Raw genomic sequence first — 19,745 nt, 5'->3', positions numbered from 1 at the left:
ACAGGATTTGGTGCACAAAACTGCACCCAATTTGCAAGGCATTTACAAATACACCAGCTCCCATGGCGCATCGCAGCTTCCATGGCACCCATGCAGCACTCTGTGGTCCCCACACAGCCCCCATTGGCCCCCGCTCAGCATCCAGAGGCCCCCACACAGCCCCCAGAGGGCGGAGGGCGGATCACCTGAGAATCAAGTCAGCGAGAGAATACAGTGCCCCCCTGGACAATAATATACACCACACACCAAAAAATGTTTCTGGCTGCAGGAGCCCAATCTCAAAGTCATAAGCCACAGTTCCACTCGCGACACTCTTAAGCCAGCTGCAAGTGATAATAGATTTATTCAATGGGCAGAGAAAGGAATCACAGCACTGTTTGTTGGTTCAGTTTGATAAGCAGGAATTTCCAGACAATGTCATAAAAATACGATCTTGTTCAACAGGATTTTTACAGATATATTAGAGTAGTTTTGTGGTAGGCCTACATGATAAACACTGTAAAAAGAGTCACTATGAACTTTATCCTGCGGAGGGCAGTAATACGCCTAGAAGCGTGCACACTGCCGAAGATCTGATAGAAGAAGAAAGAGCTGAGTTTTACTTTCAGTGACGCGTTTGACTCCGCCCACGTTGAGCCACTCCCCGATCTGCGTACTGCAGTCAGGGGCTTCTCAAGGCAACCCCAGTTCAACCCCAAACTTCTGGCCCCGCCTCCTCCTGGCTGCTCATAGCTCTGTTTCCAAAGTCTCCGCTGTTGACCTCAGAGTTTTGGATGCAACTTTGGCAACTTTACAAAGTGAGTAATGTTAACTCCCAAGAGAGCCACTTTCATGAAAATACGCTGTTTAGCTATTCACTGCACGAAAAGGTTTACAGCGCACTTGTGCTTAACGTTATCTACACTGCCTCATGCTCATGTTTTGCTTTTGTTGTTCAGACTGCTGGCTAACTGGCTAACGAATAGCTTCTTGTCGTTATACTAACCTGAGCAAAAGCCCAAATGCAGGCCTTTTCCGTAGTTAATGTTGCATAATATTACACGTAAACCTCGTCAAAGCGGTGTTAACGTTATCTCGGTTATAACTTGGCTAATGTAACATTAACGTTAGCGAACGAACGAGCGACACCATGATGTGCAGCCTTATAACAGCTAACGTTAACTAATGTTAGCTTGCCTATTTTGGATATCAAGTGAATACATTCACCTGCTCAACTTCAAAGTGTTATTTTAACGCTATAACTTTGCGAGAGTTTGAAGCGTTGGATGCTAGCGTTATCTATAACGTTAGTAGTCTTGATGCAACTACTAACGGTATGCAAGCGTCTCTGATTTGGAGGCCAAAATCACACTGGCATTTCCACAAATAATGATTTTCCTTAGCTCATTTTGACTTGTCATACCTCACAAGGGAATGGTTATTGAACATGACTGAGAACTGAGTCACATGCTCTAGCTGTCAAAATTGGAGCAGATTTCTCTGGTAAATGTGTTATTACAACATTAATTGATTTGGCTAACAAAAACATCTCACTGTGCTGCAAGCCTGTTATCTTCTTTCTGTGGTTTCACTGTATGTTTTTTTTCCTTCAACTGAACCCCATACCTTGTGTGTCTTATTACATATTATCACTTTAGTTGTGAAATGACTATTGTGGTTAAAATGTTAGAGTTCACAATGTGCTTTTATTTGACAACATGTCAGAAATCAAAGCCAAACAAGTCTGTCTGTCTGATTAGGGCAATATTTTGTATCAGTCTATAGAGTATCTACACAAAATAAATATATTTTTGGCTGCTAAGTTGTTTTGTCCTGTTGCCATACATTCAATCAGACTCACCATCCATATGACAAGAACAAACCATACTGCAGCGTTATTATGGCATCTTTAGTTTACACCCATCCTTATTAAAAGCCGCCCATATGACTTTGACACATTGAAACATGTTTTGGTGACAGATGATTCCTCTCCCCTCCAGTGGCCCAAAGATGATGCACTCATCGCAGAGGAAGAAAGAAGAACACTGACTTGAGTAGCAGAAATGTCTCCCAAAGTGCCTGGCGGGGGCAGAGGGGACGACTCTGCAGTGCAGGTCGCTGTTCGAGTGCGCCCCCTGCTGCCCAAAGAGCTTCTGCACAGCCACGAGAGCTGCATTACTGCGGACTCTGAGCAGTGCCGGGTCACTCTGGGCCACGACCGCCACTTCCTCTGTGACTTCCTGTTTGAAGAAACCTGCTGTCAGGAGGAGGTTTATGCTGTGTCCGTCCAGCCGCTCATAGAAGCCTTCTTCCAAGGCTTCAACGCAACAGTCTTTGCCTATGGTCAGACAGGCTCAGGCAAGACCTACACGATTGGAGAAGCCAATATTTGTACGTTTGTGTGTTTTTCTTTGCGCCCACTCTGCAGTTTTCATGTCGTCAGAGCAGTTTACAAAGTATTAGAGCATTTATTACATGGCTCCTGCCAATGTGTGTAATATATAATGAGGAGGGAAAGGTAGCTACAGGCGAAAAAGTCGAGTCCGCACACTGCATAGAGACTTTTTTCCACTAGATTTATTGTGTGAATTACGTTTTGGTCAATGCGACCTTCATCAGAAAACTAGATGTGACCTATTTATATGAGTGCTCTGTCATTTCCTGCTTCATTCTGATGAAGGTCGCATTGACCGAAACGTAATTCATACAATAAATCTACTGGGGAAAAAGTCTCTACACAGTGTGCGGGCTCTACTTTTTCGCCTGTTGCTGATCATTTGTTTGTCCTGCACCAAGCTAACCAACTTTTATTTGAGGGAAAGGTTGTTAGCCTTCACATCTACATCAGAAAACAGCATTTACTACAATACAGCAGCTACCATTAAGATATCACTCTATACCAGGCAGGCTTTGCATCAGAATTATTATTTTTTCTCTTTAAATACATTGGCGTTGGTTGTTTTCTGGTATTTCTCTGTATAGTATATGCAGCACAGAGGCTTTGAAGCGGAAAAAAGTTTCAAGTCCTGTTCATTTAACTCACTGGACAATACACACTGAAAAGAAACGACATGTGATATGAATGTCAGAAAGTGCACATGAATTTGAACCTGTCAGCAAAAGCAAGCATCATGCTCTGATTCAGTTAAAACATGTTTTGTGTGCGTCTGTAGCTTCGTTTAGGGATGAGGAGCAGGGCATCATCCCCAGAGCGGTTGCCGAGGTCTTCAAGCTGCTGGATGAGAATGACCTCACAGACTTTTCAGTCAGAGTCTCTTACCTGGAGGTCTACAAAGAGGAGTTCAAGGACTTACTGGAGGTGGAGACTTCCAGTAAGGACATCAACATCAGGGAGGATAAGGGCAACATCGGTATGGAATGAATGGACTCTTACATCACTTATCATTAGCATGTTTTTTGTTGTTGTAAGTAGGGATGGGACCATATATTGAAATTCAACATATCACAATGAAAAGTACAGTACCCATCGTAGGGCAGAATAATTAACTCATTGAGTGCCAGCCACTTTTGGAGAACGGACGCTCCCAGTGCCAGAGTTTCAGAGCGTTTTCAGTGATTTCTCGAGGCCCACAGAATATTGTGTGATATTACTATGTAAACACCGAACATGCAAAAAGAACAAGGAGACTCTATTGTATCATCAGCAAAAAAAAGTTTATTGATACCATTTTCCATTCTTTAGTTATCAGCCGGAGAAGATGGGTCAAAAACAGCAAATACAGGCATTTCTATCTAGAAGCTGAGATATTCAGCCTTTTGTGAAATGCAGCATTTCAAGCACATTCACTGACTCTAGCTAATATTTTCTGATGTAGTGACGTGGTGTAGTTGTGTGCTGCCCTGGGTGCCCCACCCCCCTCTCCCCCCCTCAGCTACAAACTCCTCCCCACACTAGTAACACACAGCCTCACGCACCCAGCGTCTATTTTCGGAGTGCTTTTTGTGCGCCGCCTCCCAGGCAGCGCGACAAGGAAATGCCAACCCGGACTGCAGGGAAAGGGTTGGCACTTCGGCGTCGGGTGCTGCCTTTCTGGCGGCTAATCGTGTGAAGAAACTATGCAGACAGACAGACAGAGGCAGAGGAGCTCAGTTGTGTGCGCGGATTGACTGCTGTTGCCAGGCACCGTCAGTTGCAGCCAGAGCAATCTACATGGCTCTGGGCTGCAGCATGAGCGCTTTCTCTTTGATCAGGGGGCTTTTTCAGGCTATATTTCGGACATTTCTCTAATCTGGAGAGCACTGTCGCCACCTAATGAGTCCGTAAAATAGGTTATACAGCTTCAATAGCTACAATATTTGTACAGGACATACATAAGGCTTTGATCCACGTCCCACCGTCAAAAAAGGCAATTGACGAACATACTCGTCCTTGGCACTCTACGTTACTAAACGAAATGACGAACATACTCGTCCATGGCACTCAATGAGTTAATATTATAGATGCTTTTAATTTGACAACATAAACATTCAAAATTGCCCCTAGCTTACTTCCTGTTGCAATGTTTGCTAATGCAATAGCTGACAGGAAATAAGATAGGGTTCAAACTGTTCCCATAGCAACCCAATTCCGTGAAAACTGTCTATAGGGATATATTAACTGCATATCATCCTATCCCTAAAAAATATGCAATAGTTTCTTGTATTTATTGTAAATTGTGTGTGTGTGTGTGCGTGTGTGTGTGTGTGTGTGTGTGTGTGTGACTGACTTTATAGTACTGTGTGGCGTGAAGGAGAGCGAAGTTGAGGGTCTTGACGAGGTGCTGAGTTTGTTGGAGTCAGGGAACACAGCCAGGCACACGGGCGCGACCCAAATGAACCCGCACTCCAGCCGCTCACACACCATCTTCACCGTCTACATGGAGCAGCGTCGGGGAGGGTCGCGGCTTTACGGGAGCTCTGCGTGTGCAGGACCACAGATCCTGTCCTCCAAGTTCCACTTTGTTGACCTGGCGGGGTCAGAGCGCATCCTGCGGACGGGGAACACCGGCGAGAGGTTGAAGGAGAGCATCCAGATTAACAGTGGCCTGCTGGCCCTGGGAAATGTCATAGGGGCACTGGGGGACCCCAAGAGGAAAGGCACCCACATACCATACAGAGATTCCAAAATCACCAGGTACATTGGGGATAAGTTCATAAGATGCTTTACTGTACCGTTTTAACATCATTTGTGGTGCATATTGCAGTAGTTTGGTTTAATTTTTGCAATCCTTGTTTCAACTAGGATCCTAAAAGACTCTTTGGGAGGAAATTCGAAAACACTGATGATTGCCTGCATCAGCCCATCTTCCTCAGACTTTGACGAGAGCCTGAACACACTGAACTATGCCACACGGGCCCGGAACATTCAGAACCGGGCAACTGTCAACTGCAAGGGCGAGCCGGATCGGGTGGAGGGACTGGAGCAGCAAATCAAAGCCCTTCGCAGAGCCTTGGAAAACCGCCAGCGTTCTGAGACTCGTATCATTGCGCACGCTGATCCAAACAGGAGACCGAGACTTGGAGAGGCAGAGATCGGCAGACTACAGGCCCAGAGTGCCCACTACAGGACTTGCACGGACACTGCATACAGGTTAAACCAAATTCATCTGTCCAGTTCAATTATTGTTTACTCTGTACTCTAGGATGGTTTGCCGAACCATTTTTTGAACCCTGTTGTGTCTGAATATATTGGATGATTTAGTGTATCCAGTATAGTTTTGCTATATGCTCTTTCTTGACCACTAAGTGGTAATTCAGTTTGGAAATATTGTTTGGGGGACTATGCCTCTTATCTATAGAATAACTCACTAACCCTTGGGGCCACGTGCTAACACCAACATAATTAAAATGTGGGATGTTTTGGCCTTCATCATCATTGTTAGAGTTCATTCATGCCATAAATTCCACTCATGTTGATTTCTATGTGTTTTATGTATTTTGCCTCATTTTCACAGATTGAGGCTCACCAGCATCAATGATCCATTTGTGTCAAAGATGTCGGTTAAGGACGTTTAATTTCATGTCACATTATTTTGTTTACTATGGGGAAGAAATTGTTTTGTTAAAATAATTTTTAATATTTCAAGGTACCAAACTGATACTACTAAGGCCCACTATGAATCTACATGGCTCACCTATCATTTCTGAATCTTTATAGTATGGCTTTCTTTCTTTCGGTTTTCCAAGACTGACTTTGAATTCTTTTTGCCAATTTCTGCTGATGACCCAGATAACGTTTGTACCATTAAATGGACAGTCAGTCACTTCTGATTCATTCTGATGCAGTCTGTTTGATCCTTGTTTACCCGCAGATTGCTACGGGAGTTGCAGGGCGAGGGGGCTCTGACTGCAGAACAGAGTCTGAGAGTGAAGGAGTGGCTGTGTTCAGTGGAGGAGGAGCGGAGCGGACTGACCACTGCCTCGGGACCGGACAGCGGTATCGAGAACAGCTCCACTGAGGACAGTGTGGCATTAAGGCCGGGAAGGCCTTCTGTCAAGAACCAGGTATGAGACACAAACACACAGAGACAAGAATAGTATAACGACACACCTTCATTCAGTTATTATTTGAAATGGGAGCAGACATCTGGACTTGGCTGACCTAATACTGAGCATGTTTATAATGATGGTTTATTACCCAGGAGGAGCCAGAGGCTGAGGGGGAGAGGTGGAGCCATGAACGTGAGAGAGACACGGAGAAAGAGGAGAGTGTTGCTCAGCTTCAAGCTCAAGTTCAGCATTTGGAGGGAGAGAACACCGACTTCTTAGCAGCTCTAGAGGACGCCATGGAGCAATACAAGCAACAGGTCAGCTGCTGTGGAATCCTAAGGTCAAATACTAAGACCAATGAAATTCATTGTGTATTAGAAGACTACTATATTTGTGTGTTTGCCTTATTGATATGAGTGTGTTTTCCTCTCAGAGTGATAAGCTGCAGGAGCAGCAGGACCTGATAGCGGAGCTTCAGTGTGTGTTGTCTTCTCCTGGGCTGCTGGGACTGGGCTTGAACCTGAGGCCACGGCCACACACCGCCCCTATGGGCTCCACACGACACGCCCAGAACGGAGGCACAAACAGACGGGTAACTGACTACTAGCAGGAGAGAGTTTTGAAGCCATACGATACAAATTACTATTCAGTCAAATGCTGGGGCTCGTTACAAAATGGTCAACATTTCTCTGTGTCACTATAGTGCCCTATAGTGATCGCTGCTGTAAGAAGGAGCAGAGACATTCATTTAGGATTCCAGCCAGATATACTTCAAATATTTCCCAACTGAGAAAAAATGTATAAACTAAAAATAATAATAATAATGCTATTTCCTCTATATTGCAACCCAGCTGCACATGCAACATATCATCAGCTGTCTAAGCCTGAATAATAGCCCAACACATATTAAACATGACCTTGGAGTTATGATGACTAAAACCTTGCTGAAAAGGAAATTATATAATTAAGCATATTTTTGTCTCAACGTACATCATGCCATATGGCTCCTGCAGAATGTTACTGCATGTTTACATTTGGTCTTGAGCTATTGTAAAATGTACTCGCATCTGATAAATGCTGCATTGCATTTCTCATATTTAAACTGCATTTGCATATTTTAACTTGTTTACTGGGATACATCCAAGCAGGCCTGTTTGTAGAGCTGTGGGTTTCTGTCTGTGGTTGCAGGCCAGTCCTTTGGGCTATTACATTAACGGCCCGTGTGGTGAGCAGGAGCAGTACGGTAGTTACGGTAACAGGCCATGTGCTGAGCACGAGCAGTACGGTAGTGGCAGCCTCTTTGAGGATCATGAGGTCCCAGGAGGAGCAGAAATGAGGGACTTGGAGGAAGAGGGCTGCTACTCCAACCTCATCCAGGAGAGACACAAGTATGTTGCAACTTTAAACTTGCCATCCTGATACAGAAATCACCGCTGACAGTATTTGAAGTGATTATTTTTTTCCCCAACATAATGCGGCACATATCACAGATTATTAATTGGCTGACAGTATACTTATTTTTCTCTCAGGCTGGTGAACCTGACCTGGACCAAGAGGGACATGCTGATAGGAGGAGTAGCACCTGGTGGTAAAGGTCTGTTGTCTCAGCTGTCTGAGTCAGACCGGCTCGCCTGTTCAGTCAGAAAAGCATGTGAGTGTAACGGCCTGATCATTCTCTGAAGATGACCCTGGAAGGTCACCATCTCCTCATGTATCATCTGTATGTATTGTATCATTGTGATGCTGTATTGATCCCACATGTAAAATAGTCCCCACTCATCCCCTGCTGACTGCCTGTAAGTTGTGGTAAATGTCTGGCTTTTAAACCATGCTTCTCTCTCAATCCCCTTGATGCAGCCCACTGCAGTGCTGGGGAGGCCTCTGTGCGGGAGAGTCTGAAGGGTTTGGAGGGTGTTTCAGAGTGGGGTCTTCTCCAGGCCCAGCAGAAGATTAGGGAGCTGTCTGTCACCATCCGCATGAAGGAGGAACTCATCAAAGAGCTGGTCAAAACAGGTATACACACGTCATATTTCAATATTGCTCTCCACAGACAGTATCGTCACCCGACTTAAAGCCCTTTAGGACCATACAGTCTTCCGTAATGTCACCTAAGACTAAGGAATGCTGATCAAACAAAATGTATGATGTCTGAAACTCATAACACAATTGTGCGTGTGTGTGTGTGTGTGTGTGTGTGTCTGTCTGTCTGTCTGTCTGTCTGTCTGTGTGTCAGAGTCCTGCGCGGGTCTGATTTTCAAGACCCGGTTCCGCCCGGCCCCGCGACGTGCAGTACCGACCCCGCTCCGCGAACCCGCACATATGATCAATCAGTACCGCAACCCACCCCGCCCCGCAGACATGAGACCCGCCCCCCGACCCGGAACCGCATATATATAATAACCGTTAATCTGCAGTGCAAACATTTTGTAGTGAACCAAACGAAACTGCCACCGTTTCACACGAGAGGCGAACAGCAGTCTTTCTGGCCGAGACTCGTCAGCTGATGTACGTTAATTAGCTTTTAGCAGCTGCTAGCTCACTAACCAGCTGGATAGCTCTGCTATCAGACACACAGACAGTTACAGCAAGCAAAGTGACTTACCAGCTATTTCCAATATGTCCGGTATAATCCATACTGCCTTTATGATTGCTGTTGGAGGAACGTAAATCCACGTTGGGATGAGACCTCTCCACTTTCACGCTATCCATCCATGACCTGTTGTTGCCTGTTGCTATGAAAACAGCCAGTGTGTATGTTTGACTGGAAGCTAACGTTAGCCTACTATATTATCTGTCCGACTCGTATTGTCTCCAATCAATCACCTTGACCGCAGCTGAGTTTTGAATGTTTTGTGCAGTCCATATAGCATCACACATTGCACAGTATGCGCATACTTGAAACGATGCCGGTTATGTAAACAAATTAGCGAAAACGTGCGTCAGAAACTTTTCTCCTGTTCGAGTCAGACCAGCTGCCAGACACCCCCCCTGCCAGACACACCTTCCCCCTGCCAGACACACCCCCTGCCTCCATCTGAGTGCAACAGAAAAACATACGAGGCTCATACGTTGTCGTTGTTCCACCCGCCGCCCGTCCGCATTTATTAATTTTTACCCGCCGCCCGACCCACCAATTTACAGAAGTGTATTTTTTACCCGCCCCCCGCGTTTTTTTGCGGGTACCCGGCGGGGCCCCGCGGAACCCCGACCCGGTGCAGGACTCTGCTGTGTGTCTGTCTGTCTGTCTGTCTGTCTGTCTGTCTGTGTGTCTGTCTGTCTGTCTGTCTGTCTGTCTGTCTGTCTGTCTGTCTGTCTGTCTGTCTGTCTGTCTGTTAGGAGATACAAACTATCAATTTCTACCTTTGCTTCAGGACACATTCAGCATCTTAATAAAGAAATAGAAGTTGAAATTGGCAGGTCAATTCAGAAACAAGGAAATTATTTTTGAAGCTGTAACAGACTGCTGCAACTTGATTGTGGCAATGTTTTAAATGCATGTCTCTCCTTCCAATGTCTTTGTGCTTTGGACACTGTCTATCATGGAGGACTAGGTTTTATAACTGACTGTGAAGCTCATCACTGTACCTTGTATGCTTGGGTTGGTCTGCTCTGTCCACTCGTCAACCTTCCTGAGCAGCATCGTTTCCAAGGAAAGCTTCTCTGATCCTCTGTTTTTGTGACTGAATTTGTGTGGGAGGATGGGTCATATCATATCATCATGGGTCATATCATCACATTTGTTCCCACAAGCTGTCCGCCTGCTGAACACTACCCCTCAACACACAACACAACCCCCCCCCCCCCCCCCCCCCCCCCCACTGAACAGTCGCTAACTCTGATGCCTTATACAATGATGTATTTATTTATTGGATGTATTTATTTATTTGGGTCGATGCACTTTACCTTGGTGTTTCAGCGTACGTCTCAGGGAGATGCTTTGTCTATATCTCGTTGTTGGAGTAATTTAACAATGACAATAAATATACTTGAACTTCCTTGAATAGGTAAGGATGCCCAGGCCCTCAACAAGCAGTACAGCCATAAGATCTCTGCTCTGGAGGCTGAAGCAGTGCAGGCACGCCAGGAGCTGCAGGAGGCCCAGAAGCAGCTGCAGGATCTGGAGAAGCAAGAGAGGGAGACCAGCGCCACGGACAGGACCAGAGCGCAGGAGTGTCGCAGGAAGATAGCTGCCGCTCAGAGCAAAGTCCAGGTTTGACGCCCACGCCTCTATTTTCATTCATGCATCAAAGTACCCGCAGGCAAGAGATGCATCATTTGACAAGTGGGCAAATGCACAGTGTAAACCAAAACGTCAGTGATATCGAAACGTGTGCCGTCTGTAAAACATCAAAAACAGAGAGAACTTTAGTGCTGCTGAGAGGCTTTTGAAAAGCCCTTCGCTGTCTCTTTTGCTGATATGTGTTGCACAATAATAATATGTCTACAGCAGGCGTATTGTTACATTCCCACCATACATGAAGAGACCGGAATACTGATCCATCTCTCCATAGCATTGCTGTCGGGCGGAGACAAAATGGCCTGCAAAATGTCAGCTTTTCAGGAAATAAGAGAAACCGGCTTGTTTTTAGCTTGATTACAATGCATTTTGGCTTTTGAAGTGGTCTTACAAGCCCGAAATGTTGGAGAATGTTCCCAATCTCCAGGGCAGCTTGTATTCCTTCAATTTAAGTTTAAACGGTTTTCACATGACAACAGTGGATAGTTTTGTTTATGGACCTGCTGAAAGGGAACATGTGCTGTACGTGTGTCAGGTTCTGAACCAACGTCAGAGGGACACGGCTCGCCTGGCCAACCTGTCTGCACTGAGCGAGCGCCGGGTGTCCGAGTTGGAGCGCAGCGTGCAGAGCATGAGGCAGCAGCAGGAGCAGCTGCAGCGACGGCTGCGCCAGGAAAGCCAGCAGAAACGTCGGCTGGAGACGGAGATGCAGCGGAGAACACACAGAGTCAAGGTACAGCTAGGAGACATGATCAGACTTGTGGTGGCATGGTGCTATAAGGTCATGACCGCTTTGACTGTGGTCTGAATGGTGGTGCCAGACGTAGTTCCACTATCTCACTAACTCACAAACAGCTGCCCTCCTGGGATTTGTAGTACATAACTACAGTATCTAGACTAGAGTTTACAGAGAATGGTGCCATAAACAAAAACATTCAGTGAGTGGCCTGGCCATTCTGTGGCTGAAAACACCTTGTTAATGTGAGAGGTTAGAGGTGAATGGCCAGGCTTGTTCAAGCTAACAGAAAGGGCACACATGCTTAAATAAGACTAAGAGCTCTTTATAACCCTGGTGTGCAGAAGGGAATTAGAACACAAGTTGTTGGCCCTCGTGATAAATGGGGTATACAGATGACCAGCCAGTAGTAGATAGGTGTCTTCAATAAAGTGGCCATTGAGTACATGTATTTGGGGGGGGGGGGGGGGGGGGGTCATTATGTTATGTTACCCCTGTCCATCAAAAATCCAAATGCCTGGCAATGGTTTCAAGGAAAACATATCACTATATCAGGACCAAATGCATGCTTTTACAGTGTGTAGTAGTCCTGTAATTGTCTTGTTCTCCCCCTCCCTCCATGCCCTCTGTAGGAACTGGAGATCAAGAACGAGCAGCAACAGAAGATCCTGAGGATCAAGACAGAGGAGATCGCTGCTTTCCAAAAACAGAGACGCAGTGGGAGCAACGGCTCCGTCATCTCTTTGGAGGAGCAACAGGTGGGGCAGCCATTTTATGGAGCACTTAGCACGCGCACACACACACAAACAGACGCCCACACACACACACACACACACAGACACACACACAATTCCAAGTGCTGTGAGAAAATGGTTCACACTATGGTTCAATAGACAATGCACTATTTTCATGTTATGTGGCATGGGTCAATCGCTATTTGTTATTTTGCCATTTAAAATATATATATGGTGAAGACTGTAAATAGTCTTTAATGTAAGTGAAATTAACAACAACAAAAATGTAATGGCATTTCCCTGCAAGAGACAATTCCTTTCACTTTTTAATACCTCGTGCAAGGGTACTTTGTCGGTGACGGTGGGTATCTTGATATCATCCACCTTCTGTCTGCTGGTATTCAGTTCACAGCTACAATATACCATCCTGACTACTGGACTCTTCTGTGCTGTACGTGTGTCTCTGGTTCTGTGTGCCCTATGTGTGTGTGTGTGTGTGTGTGTGTGTGTGTGTGTGTGTGTGTGTGTGTGTGTGTTGTATCTGAATTCCCCCAATGAGCAGAAGATTGAGGAGCAGAAGCGCTGGCTAGATGAGGAAATGGAGCGAGTACTGGAGCAGAGGAGAGGACTGGAAGATCTGGAAGGAGAGCTCACCAAGCGAGAGGAGATCCTGGCCAAGAAAGAGGCCCTCCTACAGGAACGCAGTGGACTGGAGACCAAGAGGCTCCGCTCCAGTCAGGTAATAAGACACACCCTCAGCTCATTTCATAATAAGACACACCCTCAGCTCATTTCATAACAAGACACACCCTCAGCTCATTTCATAACAAGACACACCCTCAGCTCATTTCATAATAAGACACACCCTCAGCTCATTTCATAACAAGACACACCCTCAGCTCATTTCCAAATGGACAAAAGTTGACAAGCTGTGAACTCCTCCTGCAGGCCATTAGTAAAGACCTGGTGACGCTGACGGGGAGAATCGAGTCTCTTGAGCACGAGCTGAGTGAGAGGAATGGCCTCCTTCGCAGCGGGAGTGCCCAAGACTCGCAACAGATCCGCCAAGAGATCTCCAATCTGCGTCAGGAGAAGGATACGCTGCTCAAACAAAGAGTGGAGCTGGATGATAAGCTGCGGCAGGGCAGCCTGCTCTCCCCGGAGGTCAGACACTACACTGTTTAGGACCCAGCAGAAATCTAACACTGTGTCTGTCTCCTGTAGGGACCTTTCTTTACAGCGCCTGCTTCTACTCCTATACACTGAACAGGACATGCTCTTCTCAATAGCACTAACAGATGAACATGTTTTTAATGCACCAGGCACAGAAAGAAAAAACATTTCAGCTTAAGAGTGCTCTGATTAAAACAGATTTGAGTACCAGGACATAATGCATTCTCTGAGAATTTACTGTTGTTAGCCAAAAAACAAGTAATGAGGGTCCTTATTGTCGTGTCGTCTGTGTGTCAGTGAATCTTGTCGCAGTTGAAACCCTCTCTCTAACCCTTTCTGTTCCCTCTGCTGTCCCTAGGAGGAGCGAACTCTGTTCCAGCTGGACGAGGCGATCGAGGCTCTAGATGCAGCTATCGAGTACAAGAACGAGGCCATCACTCAGAGGCAGAGACAGCTGAGGGCGTCTGCCAGCATGCTCTCCCAGTGGGAGATGAACCTCATGGATAAGCTCAGTTACTTGTCTGGCTCTGAGACTAGAGCCCTGCTGTGCAAGTACTTCGACAAGGTCTGTGCACCCCTTCCACTGAGATTTCTGAGAGAAGTTGTTTTGCCGGTTTTCAATCAGTGCTTGCCTTCACTCACACCATGCTCACACCAGACAGCTTTCAATAATCAATACCTCACAGTGGTTGTGAAAGGATTAGTGACACATCTTCCAGTGCAGATTTTAAGGCATAGTTTTTTAGTTGATTTCATGATCCTTTTTTTTGCCACTAAATTATATCTGGAGAAATCGACTGCAAATTTGAGATTAGTGATCATCATACCCAAAAATCACAACCTTTATGATCATAACATGCCCAGAAAAGGTTCACAAACTTTTTTTGTCCCTTTCTTAAACATCATCACTTCCTAGATGAGAGGGTGGCTAAATGTAAATGCAGACAGACATCCAAAAACGTAGGCCAGGTGTTTGGTATTAAACAATGAATCCATAAACAAGACCGAAATATATGAACAGAAGAAAGAAGACAGTCAAATGATGCCCTCTTGGTGTTCAATTCCAGCAGCAATGTTTCAACCTGTGTTGTCTTGAGTCTTGATTGATCTCAGTGTAGTGTGGCTAACGGCTAAGACAAGGTCAAGGCATATCTTTCTCCTAAAGACGTTTGTATGTAGGTCTGGACCAGTCAGCACTTCAGTGTCTGCAGTTAGTCCAAAATGCAGCTGCTCGGCTCCTAACTGGGAAATGAAAGCGCGACCATATTACGCCTGTGTTGGCTGCCCTTCATTGGCTTCCGGTCTGCTTTAGGATCAATTTTAACATTTTGTTAATTGTCTTCAAGGTTTAAAATGGGCTGGCGGCATCCTAACTCGCTGATCTCGTACACATCCACACTCCATCTAGGGCACCGAGGTCAACAAACCACATGCTCTTAGATGGGCCAAGATCGAGGCGGAAGAATAGAGGCTACCGAGCGTTTGCGGTAGCTGCCCCTAATTTGTGGAACAGCCTACATGTCCACATACGGACTGCTGAGTCTTTCAAGTCGCTACTAAAGACTAATTTTTATTCTCTGGCTTTCAACTCGAGCCGAGTTGTCATTTCGACTCCATCGTATTGTGTGTACCTCTGTGTTTATTGTTTTACCTTTTATAAATTGTACTATTTTATATTGTATATTTGTGCTCACACGTGAAGCACTTTGGTCAACTGCGGTTGTTTTTAAATGTGCTATACAAATGAACTTTGCCTTGCCTTGCCTTGCCGAGTGTATACCCAGACTGTTAAATGGTGTTTCTTGCAGGTGGTGACTCTTCGTGAGGAAGAGCGTAAGCTGCAGCTGGCCCTGGCCGACTTGGAAATGCGACTAGAAGAGCAGGAGAGGCTGGTGCAGTGGCTGGAGAACGCACTGGATCGCACGCAGCTGGACACAGATCGCCGGCTCACACAGCAGCAGAAGGAGCATGAGAGGAGTGTACAGCTCTTACTGCAGCAGTGTCGAGGTAGCTGTCGCACAACGGGACGATCTATTTGTCTACAGAAAAGAGTCATTGTGTTTGGGTGGGCGTGTGTCCTCCAATTGCAGTAGTTATAGATGATAAATGATCCGCTCCTCGGTCCTCACAAGGTTTACTGGTCAAGGTTAGATAAAGAAAATGAGGTATGGAAATGCGACAGGCATTTAGTTGTTATGGATTAGGGAATGGTAATGCACATGGAATAAGTAATACATATACAATCCAATCATATATTTGCTCGCCAATCTTCTGTATCTTTTGATTTTGCCCTTTTTTTATTTTTCCGCACGCGTCCATTGAAACTATACAAACTCATGTACCTTCTCCACAGAGCAAATATACAAACTCATGTACCTTCTCCACAGAGCAAATATACAAACTCATGTACCTTCTCTACAGAGCAAATATACAAACTCATGTACCTTCTCTACAGAGCAAATATACAAACTCATGTACCTTCTCTACAGAGCAAATATACAAACTCATGTACCTTCTCTACAGAGCAAATATACAAACTCATGTACCTTCTCCACAGAGCAAATGGACGAGGGCCTGGCAGGAAGGCAGAGGCAGTATGAGGGATGGATCCATAACCTCAGCAAGGAGCTGAACCACTACAAGGCAGCCAACCTGGAGCTGAGCAGCAAGCTGAGGGAGCTGTGTGGTTCTGTCAGCCAGCCAAAGGAACATGCCAAAGGTCAGTGTAGTATTTGATCAGAAGGTCTTACGTTGCCTTTCCATATTAAATATGGAAACGATATGGATGTGATAATCATGGTACCCACATCTTTCAGTAAGATAGGTTCTGATAATCAAGTAATCTAGCCCTACTCTGCTTCCTGACATTTAGTAAAAGGACTAAAGTGCAAATATCCTCATGTAAATCCACTTTTCTAATTTTTGTAAACTGAACTATTACTCTGTTCTCTCAAATTCTTACGTAGTGAGACATCCTGCCTGTATATGAGCTGTTTATCACAAGCTACTATTCTCCTCTCTTGCGTACTGTTGTTGTTTGTCAGTTCTCATTGTGCTTATTATGCGCGTTGTCTTGCAGTGTTTGCATCTGAGGGCAAACCAGCGGCCGTCGGCAGCATGGAGAAGCTGAGCCGCTGCCCGGAGGACGGCCAGGGAGGCAGAGGGGCAGGACAGCCTGAGAAACCCCCCAGGTCCAGGGAGGAGATGCGGGAGCTGGTGAACGCCCCGCTGCCGTCCACATGGAGACGGTCCTCTCTCCCCATGGAAGAACCCGCTGTCATGGAGGAGCTGTGTCTCCGTGCGGCCGGGGAGAGTCCTGTGAACCGCGTGATTCAAACCGGAACGGGGCCCTGGGGCGGGACGCCATCCCTGCCCTCCGTTAAATCTCGCCGGGACTCCCGCAGATCCAGCCTCAACATCGGACCACTCATTTCAAACAACACGTTAATTGATGTGCGGAAAAACCCTGTCTAAAAATAAATAGATATATTTTCTTACTTGGGACCATTCACATAGTTTTTCTGTGGTTTCAGAATTATTGTGCATTTGTTTTATAATACGTTTTTAGTTTTTGTATTTGCTTTTTTGTACTTGTATATAAAGTTTTATAAATAAACAATGAAACCCACTCTTTTTTTTATACAAAGCACTTTCACAAAGGTATTAAGTCATCAAGGTTTCACTTTTGATCCAATTGTAGCCTATCATTCCATTTAATAGACATGTTTGCTTCCTCTGTAATCATGTATAGTCCTTTGACCTACTGTGTTATATAATAAATCAAAAGTGTTTCATCTGCCTTCTGTTCTTGATAATTGAGTATCAGAGCTGTGCTTTACAGAAACAAGTAGTGGTCTTGTGATGGCATGAGTGAGTGAACAACTGTCTCCAGTGGGGTGTCCTGTCGGTCGCGGACCACAGTTTGGGAACCACTGCCGCCGTGAAGACCGACCGCACGGAGCGCTCGCTCCCACTTCAGATTCACAGAAAGTGTATTGCGCCCTCCTCTGGGAATAACATGCAATTACACCTCTAAATGATCTTTTTAGTCGCCTGAACTCTGCATGTCTGTGTCCTCTAATGATAGAGGTAGTGAGCACACTCACCAAATAAGAGTAAAAATTCAGGTGCACGGCACAAACAAAAGTAACAATAAAAAGCAAGGGATGCCAGCACTCCATGAATGTCCTTTCAAGGTTTTTAATCCGTCATCAAGACCTGCACAACGGACGTTTCAGCCCACACAACGCTGAAAAAGGCCTGTGGGCTGAAAAAACGTCCGTTGTGCAGGTCTTGATGACGGATTAAAAACCTTGAAAGGACATTCCTTGAGTGCTGGCATATATATATCCCTTGCTTTTTACTGTCCTGAAGATACCACAATACAATAAGTTAGCTTGCCCAATTGTATATTTCCTTTAGTAGGCTATTAATAAGAGTTATTTATTCTCTCAACTTCCAAACCTAGTTTCTACTTTACTGGTGCAAGGTCAGTCATATTTATTGATCCATTTTCACATTTCTTAACTCTGGTTTAATTCTTAAACAGAGAAAGATAATCTGTCTATAATAGTAGGCTACCGTGCGGAAAATAAGGGCAGTGACTGAGTGAGGCCCACTCCTAGTCCTAACTGTAGTAGTTGTTAAAACTCTGTAGAGGGTCACAGTGTTTCCGTAGTGTAGTGGTTATCACGTTCGCCTCACACGCGAAAGGTCCCCGGTTCGAAACCGGGCGGAAACATATTTTTCCCCCCGTCATTTTAAACATTTTTTTTTTGCTGTTCATGTTCTGTTGGCGCTCTACTGTACGTCATTTCCCATATAGGTGGCTATCTTCGCATGTCCCTCAGCAGCACATCCATAGCCTGGTAAACCAGCCGGTCACGTGAACTCACTAGCACATCCACAAATCCCATCAGAAACAGCTGTGTCCATGTGGCCCTCACCAGCAGCATAAAATTGTTTCCGCCCGGTCTCGAACCGGGGACCTTTCGCGTGTGAGGCGAACGTGATAACCACTACACTACGGAAACTCACGTCCACAAATCCCATCAGAAACAGTTGTGTCCTCGGCTGTTCTGAATTTTCTCTACTCCTCCCTACGGCTGTGCAGCAATCTCTGACGCAGGGGATGACTGTCGCCAAGAAACTCATTCTAAAGGAGTGGAACATGTCCCACTCTCCACCATCTTTTCAGTTGTGGCTGACGGACATGGTTTCGGTTGTGCGCATGGAGAGACTCAGGTAGCCTACATGAGGGTGAACTCACTTCGGAAGTTTTCGACTATTTGGGACCCGTTCCTGGCCTACTTTGACGAGGTTAGAAATTAGTGACTTGTCCAGCTACTTTAATGGACTCCTTAATTCATTATTATTATTATTTTACAAGCACCTAAGCACCTTACACATCTGGTAGCACTGTGTTCTAATGTCGGTATGTGTTGTTTGTTTTTTGTTTTTGTTTTTTTTGTGTGAGTTTGTTTCACTTTTGTTATGAAAATTGAAAAATAAAATATTGAAAAAAAAGAAACAGCTGTGGCCCTCACCAGCAGCATAAAGTTGTTTCCGCCCGGTCTCGAACCGGGGACCTTTCGCGTGTTAGGCGAACGTGATAACCACTACACTACGGAAACTCACGTCCACTAAGCCCATCAGCTACAGCTGTGTCCATGTGGCCCTCACCAGCAGGATAAAGTTGTTTCCGCCCGGGACCTTTCGCATGTTAGGTGATAACCACTACACTACGGACACTCACGTCCACAAATCCCATCAGAAACAGCTGTGTTTATGTGGCCCTCACCAGCAGTATAAAGTTGTTTCCGCCCGGTCTCGGGGACCTTTCGCGTGTTAGGCGAACGTGATAACCACTACACTATGGAAACTCACATCCACAAATCCCATCAGAAACAGCTGTGTCCATGTGGCCCTCACCAGCAGCATAAAGTTGTTTCCGCCCGGTCTCGAACCGGGGACCTTTCGCGTGTTAGGCGAACGTGATAACCACTACACTACGGAAACTCACGTCCACACAGCCCATCCGAAACCGCTGTGTCCATGTGGCCCTCACCAGCAGCATAAGGCTGTTTCTGCGGGACCTTTCGCATGTTAGGCGAACATGCTAACCACTACACTATGGAAACCACCCAGCGAGCATTTTTAGGTTGAAAAGACGTTTAAAAAACGTTTGTTGATTAAACATTCAAGTTTAGACCATATTTCACCAAGATCTTAAATTAAAAATTCAACACCTCTCACGGGATTCGAACTACGTTCTCCCACGTTCAAACCGAGCTCTTTACGGCATGAGCTATACTTTTTCTCCTATTACATGGGGGGCCGGGCACATATATACTCTATCTGGCACACAACTTGTAGACTACACGATTGTAGGCTCAAC

General features: G+C 45.6%; 1 protein-coding gene across 1 annotated transcript; it reads left to right on the top strand.

Annotated features, from left to right (window-relative positions):
• The first annotated feature begins 728 nt into the window (after positions 1–728).
• kif7 (kinesin family member 7) lies at positions 729–17,123 on the top strand. The gene is made up of 20 exons (XM_083650417.1): positions 729–797; positions 1,980–2,370; positions 3,153–3,350; positions 4,714–5,113; positions 5,222–5,569; positions 6,291–6,483; positions 6,621–6,785; positions 6,902–7,060; positions 7,657–7,856; positions 7,998–8,119; positions 8,326–8,481; positions 10,473–10,678; positions 11,241–11,438; positions 12,074–12,199; positions 12,738–12,914; positions 13,124–13,339; positions 13,707–13,913; positions 15,157–15,355; positions 15,906–16,067; positions 16,428–17,123. The coding sequence occupies exons 2-20, from the start codon at positions 2,043–2,045 to the stop codon at positions 16,820–16,822; spliced, it is 4,155 nt and encodes a 1,384-aa protein (XP_083506543.1). The 5' UTR covers positions 729–797; positions 1,980–2,042; the 3' UTR covers positions 16,823–17,123.
• Positions 17,124–19,745: the final 2,622 nt, after the last annotated feature.

The sequence above is a fragment of the Poromitra crassiceps genome, assembly GCF_964638095.1.
Source record: "Poromitra crassiceps genome assembly, chromosome: 14".
NCBI classification, from domain to species: Eukaryota; Metazoa; Chordata; class Actinopteri; order Beryciformes; family Melamphaidae; genus Poromitra; species Poromitra crassiceps.
This window is presented reverse-complemented; position numbering and strand designations above follow the sequence as displayed.